Genomic DNA, 13,707 nt, shown 5'->3' on the forward strand with positions numbered 1-13,707 from the left:
CTCATCTTACTGCCTGCTGTTCTCAGATTTCTGTTCTGGATCCTCCAGCTCTGCTAATCCTCTAAGTGTTGGAGTGTTATCTCCTTTTTCCTCATTCTTTCCCAAGGACATTTTATCCAGTGCTACAGAATAAAGTGCTATCAATATGCCAATGACAGTCAGATAAATAACTTTATCAGTGACATTTCCCCCACCCCAGCCCACATTTGTTTATCTAATTGACTTGACATTTTAGTTTGAATGCCTAATAGACATTTCAAATTTAACATATGCTAAGTGAAACCTTGTGATTTTTACTCAAAGCCTGCTCTTCTATCTTTCCCATCTTCATGAACTGCACCATCCTTATCTCTGTTGCTCAAGTCCATGAGTCCTACCTTTCACTTACACTCAACATTTAATCCATAGGTATCCTGTACATTTTCACAAACTATATCCAAAATGTGTCCTTTGACCTCCAACTTCAATACTAACACATTCATTGGAGTTACCGCCACATCTAGGCTAGATGAATAATGCCTAACATTTTCTAAACTAACCATACACCAAGTAAGTAGTTATATGCTTAGCTATAAATTTTCCTTTGTTAATAACAACTAATTATATTTAATCTCATTGTATGTCTATAGTACCATTCATTCCTTACAACAGCTCTCTGTGGTAGGCACTATTAAAATCTTAATCTGTCAGAGGAGAAAAATTAGGTACATAGAGGTTAAATAACTTATGCGATTTCACACAGCTGTTAAATATGGAAGCTGGATTCCAGAGCCTACAACCTTACCCACTGTGTAATGTGGTTAAGATTCTTTTTTATTCCAACTTTATTACTGCCATGTCATTGACCCATAACATTGTGTAAATTTAAGGTGTACAACATAATGTTTGGATACACATATATTGTGAAATGATTACCACAATAAGGTTAGTTAATATCTCCATCATCATTGGTCAAAGGGTAAGATGAATAACTTCTGAGGAGCTAATGTACAGCATGGTGATTACAGTTAACAGTGCTGTATCATATACTTGAAAGTTGCTAAGACAGTAGATTGTAAATGTTGTCACCACACAGACTCAAAAGGGGTTAAGATTCTTGATCTTTCTCAACAGTCTGTTTTCCAGGATGATCTTTTTCCTTGTTAACTTTATTGAAGAATGATTTATACACGGTAAGTTACCACCATTTAAAGTGAACAACTGAATGAATTTTGACCATTGCATGTACCTTTTAAACCACCACCACAATAAGAATAAAGAGGGCTTCCATCACCCCCCTAAATGCCTTAGGTCCTTTTGCATTCCAACCTTCCATCTATTCCTTCTTCAAAACAGGCAACCAAGGATATGATTTTTTTTCTATAAATAAGAATTTTGTTACTACAAATACAAGGGTGAAATCATACTATATGTATTATTTTGGGTCTTCTGTCTTTCAGTCAGCATAATGATTCTGAGATTCATCTGTTATTATGTGTATCAGTAGGTCTTTCCTTTCAATCATTCAGTGGTTTTCCATTGATGGATGTACCACAATTAGTTTATTCATTCTCCTGTTGGGGTTGTTTCCACTTTTAGGCTATTTTGAATAAAGCTACTATGAACATTTTCGTATATATATTTATTTGGACATGGCTATTCATTTGCAGGGAAGGGAGGTAAATTTCTAGAAGTGGAATGGCTGGACAGATGTATGTTTACTCTTTTAAAGAAACTGCCAACTGTTTTACAAAGTGCTTATAAAATTTTACATGTCCATCAGCAATGTATGAGTTCTACAACTCTGGTTAGTTTCAATCTTTATCATTTTAGCCATTCTAATGGATGGATAGTGTTACTTGGAATTTAAATCTTGCAGATCACTGATGATGTTGAGCATCTTTTCATGTTCTTGTTCGCTGTTCATATATCTTATTTTGGAAAATATCTGTTCACATCTTTTGTTCAATCTAAAATACTGGGTTTTTATCCTATTATTGAGTTCTAAGAATTCTTTAAGTATTCTGGATATGTGTTTCTAGTCAGAGAAATGTTTGCATGTTTTTTCCCAGAGTTACTTGCCTTTTTATTTTGTTAGCTAGATCACTTGAAGAGAAAAAGTTTTAAATTTCAATATAGCTCAATTTACCAATTTTTTCTTATGGTTTATACTTTTTGTGTGCTGAGAAATATTTGCTTATTACAAAGTGGAAAAGGTTTTCTTCTATACTTACTACGGGGAGTTTTATAGTTTTGGCGTTTAAATTTAGACCAATGATCTGCTCTGAGTTTATTATGTGTATAATGTGACATAAGATCAATGTTCATTTATTTACATAGAGACATCTAGTTGTTCTAGCACCATTAGTTGGAAAAAGTTTCTTTTCCTATTGACTTGTCTTCATACCTTTGTCAAAATGCAACTGACCATATATGTATGCGTTCATTTCTGACCTCTCTATTCCCTTCCATTGATCTATATAAATATCATTTTGCTAAAATCATAATATCATTTCTGTCACTTTATAGTAAGTCTTGAAATCTTATAAATTTCCAATTTTGTTCTTCTTCATTAAAATTTCATTGGCTAATATAGGTTATGCAAATATCCATATAGAATTAGCTTGTCAATACCTACCAGAAAATATTCCTGGAATTTTGATAAGAATTATGTTACATATCGATTTAGGAAGAATTGACATCCTAACAATATTGAATTGGTATCAATCTAAGAATATTTTATTTCTTGCCATTTATCTGGGTCCTCTTTAACTCTCTCAGCTATGTTCCATAGTTTTCAGTGCAGAGATTGCACATGTGCTTTATAATTATTTGTTGGCACTACTGTAAATTGAGTTCTTTTTTAAAAAATTAATTTATCAAGTGTTAACTGCTACTATTTAAAAATGCAAATGATCATAAAATGTCATTCACTAAATTCATTCATTAGTTCTGGTATTTGTTTTGAAGATGATCATGCATTTTCAACAAATGATTATGTCATTGAGCATAGAAACAGAGTTTTCTTTTTCTTTTCTGTAGGTATTTGTTAGACGCTTTTTTTCTGATTAAGGAAGTTCATTCTGTCCTTGATGTTCTGAGAGTTTTAAATCATAAATGGATGTTGAATTTTGTCTTTATATGCATATAGAAATGTCTTTCTGTATATATTTAAAGGATCCCATGATATATTTTCTCTTTAATTCTACATTACTACATTGGTCGATTTTCAAATGTTAAAACAACCTTGCATTTCTATCGTAAATCTTACTTGATCATATATTATCATTTTAACATATTGTTGAATTAGATTTGCTAATATTTTGTTTAAATGTTCTGATTTGTAGGGATGTTGATCAGTCACTTTCCCCTAGTGTCTTTGTCTAGTTTTGGTTTTCAGATAATATCAGTCTGATAAAGTGAGTTGGAAAGGGTTTCCTCCTTTATATATCTTCCTTAAGTATTTATGTGGATTAATTTTTTCCCTTTAAATATGTTGTAGTATTAACAAGTGAAATGATATGGACCTGAAGTTTTCTTGGTGGGAAAGTTTTGAACTATAAGTTCAAAGTTTTTATTAGGTCTTGAGCTATTGAATAAGACTGGGTAGTTTGTATCTTTCAAGGAGTTTGTCTATTTCATTTAAGTTGTCAAGTAGAATTTGTAGTGATAACCCCTCTACTCTTCCCAGTCTTTGATTTTTTTTAATCTTTTTTTTCCTGATAAATTCAGTTAAGAGTTTATCAAGTGAGTGATTTTTTTGTAAAAGAAACAGCTACTGACTCTACAAAATTTCCTGATTGTTATTTTGGTTTCTGTTTCATTGATATTTTCTCCTACATTTATTGTTTCTTTCTAATATAAGAACTTATAGCTATACATTTCCCTATACTCACTGGTATAGCTATATTCCACGCATGCTGATATTTGTGTTTTTATTATCTTTGAGTTTAGAATATCTGCTAATAGCCTCGGTGACTACTACATTGCCTTGGAATTATTACTCCTTAGAATATGTTAATTACCAAATACATTTAGCGTTTACTAGATAACATTGATTTCTAATTTAAATAATTTATGGTCAGAGAACACACTCTTTATGACCTCAACCCTTTTCAGTTTATTAAGACTTGTTCATACTGAATCAAAATTATCTGCATATGTGCGTCTTTTCCTCTGGAATACAAGCTCCTTCAGGGCAAGGACTGTGCCTTGTGCATCTCCTCGTGCTCCCAGGGAGGAGCCCAGTGCATCGTATAAAGCAGACAGCTTACACTTATCTTTGTCTAAATTATTAACCCTTATAGGTGGTTATAATACTGCTTATAATGTTGCCATTTTTCAAGTAAAAGATGGCTGAATCATAAGTACATGGAATCTAGGCGCGCTGGCTAGAGAGCGTCCGGCCAGGGTACAGCATTGACCAGCAGGCAGGCGTTCTGACCAGGAATCCACAGAATATATACTATGCTCAGTCTTCCAAAATTTTACTCAAAAACTAAATGTTACAGACTTACATTTCACGACCTGGCAATTTGTCATTAAGTCAGGCTTAAAATTATTGCCATGGTCATCATCATCATACAAAATATCAATATGACTTCAGGCTGCAAATAATTTTTCATATAGTTAGAACCTGCGTCACTGTGTTGGTTGTTATTTGATACTCTATCTTACATAGTCTTCAAAAGAGACATGTAATATTACAATTTTAAAATCCATGTCCTCATGAGAAAACCAAACTCCTATGAGCTTGTAAGTGGCTGGGCAGGAACTTGAACTTGGATTCTCTATTAATAAATCTATATTAATATATAGTATACCTCATAGAGAGTTAAAGAAATTCACATTTTAAGCCTTATGATATAGGTTCAAATCTAATACAAAAGATTGCTAGTTTTTTGTGTAATAGGATTGGTTAGCACATTACTGCTGAATAATCTATTTTTAATAGACTTTACTTTTTAGAGCAGTTTTATGTTCATAGCAATATTGAGCAGAAAGTACAGAGCCTTCCCTTATGCAACCTGCCCTCATAAATACATAGCCTCCCCCATTATCAACATCCCCACCAGATGGTACATTTGTTATAACTCATGAATCTACTTTGATACAACATAATCACTCAAAGTCCATATTTTACAGTAAGGTTCACTCTTGGTGTTGTACATTCTATGGCTTTGGACAAATTTATAATGACATACATCTACCATTATAGTATCATAAAGGGTAGTTCCACTGTCCTAAAAATCCTTGGTCCTATGCCTATTTATCCCTCCCACCCCCCTCTCATCCCTGGCAAGCACTTTATTTTTAATAAAAGAAGAAATTAGCACTATACATCACATAAAATAAATTCCACAGACTCATTACATTATTCAGGGTAACTTACTCTATGTTACCACCAGTGAGAAATTTGAGTCTTTCCTGAGCTTATGTGGGCATTCTATCAAAAAAGCAATGCTGTTTCACAATTCTGCATTCTGATCATGAATCCTCCACATTACTATCAAATACTTAACTCTTTTTTGACATTATCACCAGAGATAACTTTCAGCAGCATAGTTAGCATCATTCTAGGGCAATTTCTTACATACTTTTAATTCTTAGGAAATTGATATTTCATTCACAGGATTTATGTCACATCTCTACACATCAGCATACATGATGATCGTTCTTGTTAAGCTGTAAAGAGCAAATGCTTTGTACATTAACAGTGTCATTAACACTGCTAACACCAGCCTCAAAAGTTTTATCTCCTAAACATTGCCCACAGTTTAAATCAAAGTAAAAATGCACAATTAACCTGAAAAGAGGGAAAATGCCTACTCAGCACCTTGGGAAATGATCTGGTTGAGTTATGAGTCAACTCATTTTGCAAAGTAGCAATAAAAATGAGTCTTTCATTTTGCAGAGGTACCACTGGCATTTATAGCAGATGATTAAAATAAAGGAGAAAAACAACTTTTGCATTTTATCAGTGCAGGGACATTTTAGCCTGGCCATGCATTTTTGCCTCTGCAGATTTCATCTATCATAAGAAATGTCTCCACAGTTGTTGCCAAGGGTACAGTTATTCCCCAGAGATTCCAAAGACCGTGACTTACCTTATGAAAGTTTCTGAAATATGCTGCCTTTTCATCTGGAAATTTTTCTAGCCTTCTGGGTCCTTTACTAGATGCCTTCTTAAAAACCAACCAGCAACGTCTGAAAATCTGAAAGTAAATAAAGGAATCCCATTATGTCTTTTGTACATGAGTTTAGTAGCATCAGGGATTTATCTATTCAACTAATCCAGGGGGAATAAATTGTTTAACATGCACTTATATTACAGAGAGAAAAAATTTGGGAAGTCAGAGGCATGTTATTCTTTAAAATTATAGCAAATTTTAAAAACAATATTAAATACAAAAATAAATTTTATATGAAAAGATTTTATGTTATGACATTTTCAGTGCACTGGCTTCAATCCTCTTTAATCTAACTAAATCATCTGGGTATCAACACCATATAAAATATTTATTCTCACCATCCTGGTGACAAACAATTCTGTTTTCCATGATAATGAAGTAACAATTTACTAAGATTAAGCGCTTTCATAATGTTCAATATTCTATCTTTGGAAAAACATCACATTTAAAAACTCACTTACAGTGTTAATTATAAAAAATGCTCATATACTACTTTAGAAAATGAAACAGATATGTTTTCATAATGGACACATCTGTCACACCCTTGTATGCTTTTATAGCAACTACTATTTACTAAACGCTTATTATGTGCAATACATTTTAAAATTTATAGACACATTTAATCCTCATACCTACTATATGAGGTAGGTTGTCTTCATTTTAGGATAAAGATAGTAAGACAGTAAGAGTGTCAGGATTTGAACACACATCTGTCTGAACACACATCTCTTCAGCTTTGTTTAAAAAAAAAGCAGGGCTATATATTACACAAACACAGGCCCTTCTTTCTGGACTCTGCCTGATTTTACAGGACTAATTCATGTTGGCTCTTACACTGTCACCTGATGCCCACCTTATCACCCTCTCTCCACAGGTATGTTTAAGTCAAATCAATAAAATGAGACTTTTTTTCAATAACTAAAGAGGTCTAGAAATGCAAATTTAATATTTCAAACTTTTATAGAAATGCATATTTTTGCTGGAGTTTACATTCTCTATAGCCAGAAACTAAGATCACTGTATTTCTGTTCTATTTCTTTTTTTATTTTTTTTTAATTTTTAAAATGTATTTATTTATTTTTAAACATCTTTATTGGAGTAAAATTGCTTTACAATGGTCTGTTAGTTTCTGCTTTATAAAAAAGTGAATCAGCTATACATATACATACATCTCCATATCTCCTCCCTCATGGGTCACCCTCCCACCCTCCCTATCCCACCCCTCTAGATGGTCACAAAGCACGGAGCTGATCTCCCTGTGCTATGCGGCTGCTTCCCACTAGCTATCTATTTTACATTTGGTAGTATATATAAGTCCATGCCACTCTCTCACTTCGTTCCAGCTTACCCGTCCCCCTCCCCGTGTCAAGTCCATTCTCTACATCTGCATCTTTATTCCTGTCCTGCTCCTAGGTCCTTCAGACCTTTTTTTTTTTTCTTTAGATTCCATATATATGTGTTAGCATACGGTATTTATTTTTCTCTTTCTGACTTACTTCACTCTGTATTAGTCTCTAGGTCCATCCACCTCACTACAAATAACTCAATTTCATTTCTTTATATGGCTGAATAATATTCCATTGTATATATGTGCCACATCTTCTTTATCCATTCATCTGTCGATGGACACTTAGGTTGCTTCCATGAACTACCCACTGTAAATAGAGCTGCAATGAACATTGCGGTACATGACTCTTTTTGAATTATGGTTTTCTCAGTCAATATGCCCAGTAGTGGGATTGCTGGGTCGTATGGTAGTTCTATTTTTAGTTTTTAAAGGAACCTCCATACTGTTCTCCATAGTGGCTGTATCAATTTACATTCCCATCAACAGTGCAAGGGGATTCCCTTTTCTCCACCCCCTCTCCAGCATTTATTGTTTGTAGATTTTTTGATGATGGCCATTCTGACTGCTGTGAGGTGATACCTTATTGTGGTTTTCATTTGCATTTCTCTAATGATTAGTGATGTTGAGCATCCTTTCATGTGTTTGTTGGCAATCTGTATATCTTCTTTGGAGAAATGTCTATTTAGGTCTTCTGCCCATTTTTGGATTGGGTTTTTTTTTTGATATTGAGCTGCATGAGCTGCTTGTAAATTTTGGAGATTAATCCTTTGTCAGTTGCTTCATTTGCAAATATGTTCTCCCATTCTGAGGGTTGTCTTTTCGTCTTGTTTATGGTTTCTTTTGCTGTGCAAAAGCTTTGAAGTTTCATTAGGTCCCATTTGTTTATTTTTGTTTTAATTTCCATTTCTCTAAGTGGTGGCTCAAAAAGGATCTTGCTGTGATTTATGTCATGGAGTGTTCTGCCTATGTTTTCCTCTAAGAGTTTTATAGTGTCTGGTCTTACATTTAGGTCTTTAATCCATTTTGAGTTTATTTTTGTGTATGGTGTTACAGAGTGTTCTAATTTCATTCTTTTACATGTAGCTGGCCAATTTTCCCAGCACCACTTATTGAAGAGGCTGTCCTTTCTCCATTGTATATTCTTGCCTCCTTTGTCATAGATTAGTTGACCATAAGTGCGTGGGTTTATCTCTGGGTTTTGGGTTGTCGTGTTTACATTGTCATTTGTTTCTAGGTATTTTTTGATTTCCTCTTTGATTTCTTCAGTGATCTCTTGGTTATTTCGTACTGTACTGTTTAGCCTCTGTGTGTTTGTAATTTTTACAGATATTTTCCTGTAATTGATATCTAGTCTCATAGCATTGTGGTTGAAAAAGATATGTGATATGATTTCAGTTTTCTTAAATTTACCAAGGCTTGATTTTTGATCCAAGATATGATCTATCCTGGAGAATGTTCCAAGAGCACTTGAGAAGAAAGTGTATTCTGTTGTTTTTGGATGGAATGTCCTATAAATATCAATTAAGTCCATCTTGTTTAATGTATCATTTAAAGCTTGTGTTTATTTATTTATTTTCATTTTGGATGATCTGTCCATTGGTGAAAGTGGGGTGATAAAGTCCCCTACTATGATTGTGTTACTGTCAATTTCCCCATTTATGGTTGTTAGCATTTGGCTTATGTATTGAGGTGCTCCTATGTTGGGTGCATAAATATTTACAATTGTCATATCTTCTTCTTGGATTGATCCCTTGATCATTAGGTAGTGTTCTTCTTTGTCTCTTGTAATAATTTTATTGTAAAGTCTATTTTGTCTGATATGTGAATTGCTACTCCAGCTTTCTTTTGATTTCCATTTGCATGGAATATCGTTTTCCATCCTCTCACTTTCAGCCTGTATGTGTCCCTAGGTCTGAAGTGGGTCTCTTGTAGACAGCATATATATGGGTCTTGTTTTTGTATCCATTCAGCCAGTCTATGTCTTTTGGTTGGAGCATTTAATCCATTTATGTTTAAGGTAATTATTGATATGTATGTTCCTATTACCATTTTCTTAATTGTTCTGGGTTTGTTTTTGTAGGTCTTTTCCTTCTTTTGTGTTTCCTGCCTAGAGAAGTTCCTTTAGCATTTGTTGTAAAGCTGGTTTGGTGGCGCTGAATTCTCTTAGCTTTTGCTTGTCTGTAAAGGTTTTAATTTCTCTGTCAAATCTGAATGAGATCCTTGCTGGGTAGAGTAATCTTGGTTGTAGGTTTTTCCCTTTCATCACTTTAAATATGTCCTGCCACCCCCTTCTGGCTTGCAGAGTTTCTGCTGAAAGATCAGCTGTTAATCTTATGGGGATTCCCTTGTGTGTTATTTGTTGTTTTTCCCTTGCTGCTGTCAATATTTTTTCTTTGTATTTAATTTTTGATAGTTTGATTAATACGTGTCTTGGCGTGTTTCTCCTTGGATTTATCTTGTATGGGACTCTCTGCACTTCCTGGACTTGACTGACTATTTCCTTTCCCATATTAGGGAAGTTTTCAACTATAATCTCTTCAAATATTTTCTCAGTCCCTTTCTTTTTCTCTTCTTCTTCTGGGACCCCTATAATTCGAATGTTGGTGAGTTTACTGTTGTCCCAGAGGTCACTGAGACTGTCCTCAATTCTTTTCATTCTTTTTTCTATATTCTGCTCTGCGGTAGTTATTTCCACTATTTTATCTTCTAGGTCACTTATCCATTCTTCTGCCTCAGTTATTCTGCTAATGATTCCTTCTAGAGAATTTTAAATTTCATTTACTGTGTTGTTCATCATTGTTTGTTTGCTCTTTAGTTCTTCTAGGTCCTTGTTAAACGTTTCTTGTATTTTCTCCATTCTATTTACAAGATTTTGGATCATGTTTACTGTCATTACTCTGAATTCTTTTTCAGGTAGACTGCCTATTTCCTCTTCATTTGTTTGGTTTGGTGGGTTTTTACCTTGCTCCTAAATCTGCTTTGTGTTTCTCTGTCTTCTCATTTTGCTTAACTTACTGTGTTTGGGGTCTCCTTTTCGCAGGCTGCAGGTTTGTAGTTCCCATTGTTTTTGGTGTCTGCCCCCAGTGGCTAAGGTTGGTTCAGTGGGTTGTGTAAGCTTCCTGGTGGAGGAGACTGGTGCCTGCGTTCTGGTGGATGAGGCTGGATCTTGTCTTTGTGGTGGGCAGGACCGCATCCAGTGGTGTGTTTTGGGGTGTCTGTGACCTTATTATGATTTTAGGCAGCCTCTCTGCTAATGGGTGGGGTTGTGTTCCTGTCTTGCTAGTTGTTTGGCAGGAGGTGTTCAGCACTGAAGCTTGCTGGTCTTTGAGTGGAAGTGGCTCTTAGAGTTGAGATGGAGATCTGTGGGAGAGCTTTCACCATTTTATATTACATGGAGCCAGGAGGTCTCTGGTGGGCCAATGTCCTGAACTCAGCTCTCCCACCTCAGAGTCACCAGCCTGACACCCGGCCAGAGCACTAAGGCCCTGTCAGTCACACGACTCAGAAGAAAAGGGAGAAAAAAAGGAAGGAAGGAAGGAAGGGAGGGAGGAAGGAAGGAAGGAAGGAAAGAAAGAAAGAAAAGAAAGAAAGAAAGAAAAAAGTAAAATAAAATGAAGTTATTAAAATAAAAAGTAAAAAAAATTATTGAAAATAAAAAAAAAAATTAGAAAGTAATAAAAAAGAGAAAGAAAGAAGAGAGCAACCAAACCAAAAAACAAATCCACCAATGATAACAAGCACTAAAAACTACCCTTAAAAAAATAAATAAATAAATAAAAAGGACAGACAGAACCCCAGGAGAAATGGTAAAAGCAAAGCTATACAGACAAAATCACACAAAGTCCACTGCCTCAATTTTGGGATGATTCCTTGTCTATTCACGTATTCCACAGATGCAGGGTACATCAAGTTGATTGTGGAGATTTAATCTGCTGCTCCTGAGGCTGCTGGGAGAGATGTCCCTTTCTCTTCTTTGTTCACCCAGCTCCTGGGGTTCAGCTTTGGATTTGGCCCCGCCTCTGCATGTAGGTCGCTGAGGGCATCTGTTCTTTGCTCTTTTGGGAAGTCTGAGGTCATCTGCCAGCGTTCAGTAGGTGTTCTGTAGGAGTTATTCCACATGTAGATGTATTTCTGATGTATCTGTGGGGAGGAAGGTGATCTCCACGTCTTACTCCTCCACTATCTTGAAGGTCTCTTTTCTGTTCTATTTCTTTATTTATACTGCAAAGTTTATGTATACTGTTTTTTTAACTAATATAGGCCAGATACTATAATTCCTCTGGAGTGTGCATTGTCTATTATTCACTAGAAGACAGCGTTTCTCCTGTTCAAAGGCCCTCAGAAGAATCACAGGAAGACCTCTCATCATAAAAGCAGAATAAACAGAATAACAGTACAAACACACAATTTCATATTACTCTTGCTACCTTTCCTAGCTCCATCCTGGTAGCTTCGAAAAGCACATGAAGGACAGCCCTGAGCTTTCAGCACACATGGATATACCTCTCTTTCTCTACCCAGGTGGAGACCCATCTCCTCTGTCACAAGATTTCTAACCACAGCCCTGGACATAAGGAGTTAAGACTACTCCTTCAGATCTCCTGGTGTTCTCTCCACACACTTGTGTTCTACACACTGTGTTCTAGTTATTTATTTATTTTTTGACCCCTTACTGATCTCTACCCTCAAGGTAAAACAACCTAAAAAAGGTAGTATAAATATTGATAATAATATGATATCAGCATATGGTTCGTTGGATTCCTCACCCCCAATGTGATGGTATTTGGAGATGGGGCTTTGGGAGGTAATTAGGGTTAGATGAAGTCATGAGCATGGGCCCTGAGGATGGAATTAGTGTCCTTATAAGAAAAGGCACCAGAGAGCCTGCCCTCTCTCCATGCTCTCACAGAAAAAGAGGTCATGTGGACATGCAGTGAGATGCTGGTTGTCTGCAAGCTGGGAAGAGGGCTCTCGCCAGAACCTGACCATGCTGGCCCTTGATCTTGGACTTCTAACCCCCAGAACTGTGAGAAAATATATGTCTGTTGTTCAAGCCACTCAGACTATGGCATTGAGTTATGGCAGCCCACGCTGACTAAGAGAGATACTTTTTTAGATTTTGTTTTTATTAGCAGAGTAGTGGTAGTAACAGTAATACTGTGGAAGTGAAAAGTAGTTACATGAATCTGAGTAGAAATGTGAGAGATCCAAGGCAGATAAATAAACATATCATTTGTAAAGTATAAAGATTATTAATATTTATCTCCTGATTATTTATTAGTGGATTTGGAATTCTAGTTGAGGTAGGAAGGCCCTCTTTGAATGGATTTGAGACCCAAAATCCTGGTAATATAGTTTCTGTGCTTTCCTACAGAAGAATGCTTTTCCCTGTACCCTGTGCACTTTATTGCTCAGGAACCATGGTGATATTCAATGAAGCCTTGTAATATTCATGGAAATACACAAACATACTCCCTGACTGCAATGTCTCAGCTTATGTGACAACATTATTTTTTACTAAATAGTGAGATAAACATGAGTCAGAAAGCATATGTGTTTCCATTTAGGCACTTGCTATTGCTATAGAATAAACCTGATAATGGATAATAAGGAAAAATAGACTTGGTATTTTCGATAGCATCTTATCTCTTTGCTATTACATTAACAGAGGCAACAACATATAGATAAAACTGATGGTTAAAGACCTGATGTAACAGACTGTTTACCAAGCCAAGGCCCTTAAGTTATTATTTTCTTGTTCTGGGATAAATTTAGATTTATAAAACACTGGCAAAAATGGTGCAGAGATTTCCCAAAAAGATTTTACCCAGCTTCTCCTAATGTTAACATCCTAAATAACCATGATACATTTTTCAAAACTAAGACTTAACATTAGTAAAATACTATTATCTAAACTACAGATTCTATTCAGAAATCACCAGTTTTTCCCACCAATGTCCTCTTCTGTTTTGGCATCCAATCCAGGTCACCACGCTGCATTCAGTGGTCCTGTCTCCTTATCTCCTCTGATCTTTGACAGTTTCTCAGCCTTTTTTGCTTTTCATGACCTTGACAGTTTTGAAGACTACTGGCCAGGTATTTTGCACAAAGTTCCTCAATTTCTGTTTCAGTTAAATTATTTTTGATATTTCAAAAGTCTAATGAAATCTCATAATACAGTTATTAAAA

General features: G+C 35.3%; 1 protein-coding gene across 2 annotated transcripts in view; it reads right to left on the reverse strand.

The window, feature by feature from the left end:
- The window catches only part of DOK6 (docking protein 6), a 404,328-nt gene that overhangs the window by 259,102 nt on the left and 131,519 nt on the right, over positions 1 to 13,707 (reverse strand). For both annotated transcript variants that reach the window (XM_061169746.1, XM_061169747.1), the window contains exon 2: positions 6,087 to 6,194. In XM_061169746.1, the coding sequence (XP_061025729.1) occupies positions 6,087 to 6,194 (108 nt within the window). The remainder of the gene's footprint in view (positions 1 to 6,086; positions 6,195 to 13,707) is intronic.

This window comes from Eubalaena glacialis, chromosome 15, assembly GCF_028564815.1.
Source record: "Eubalaena glacialis isolate mEubGla1 chromosome 15, mEubGla1.1.hap2.+ XY, whole genome shotgun sequence".
Lineage (NCBI taxonomy): Eukaryota > Metazoa > Chordata > Mammalia > Artiodactyla > Balaenidae > Eubalaena > Eubalaena glacialis.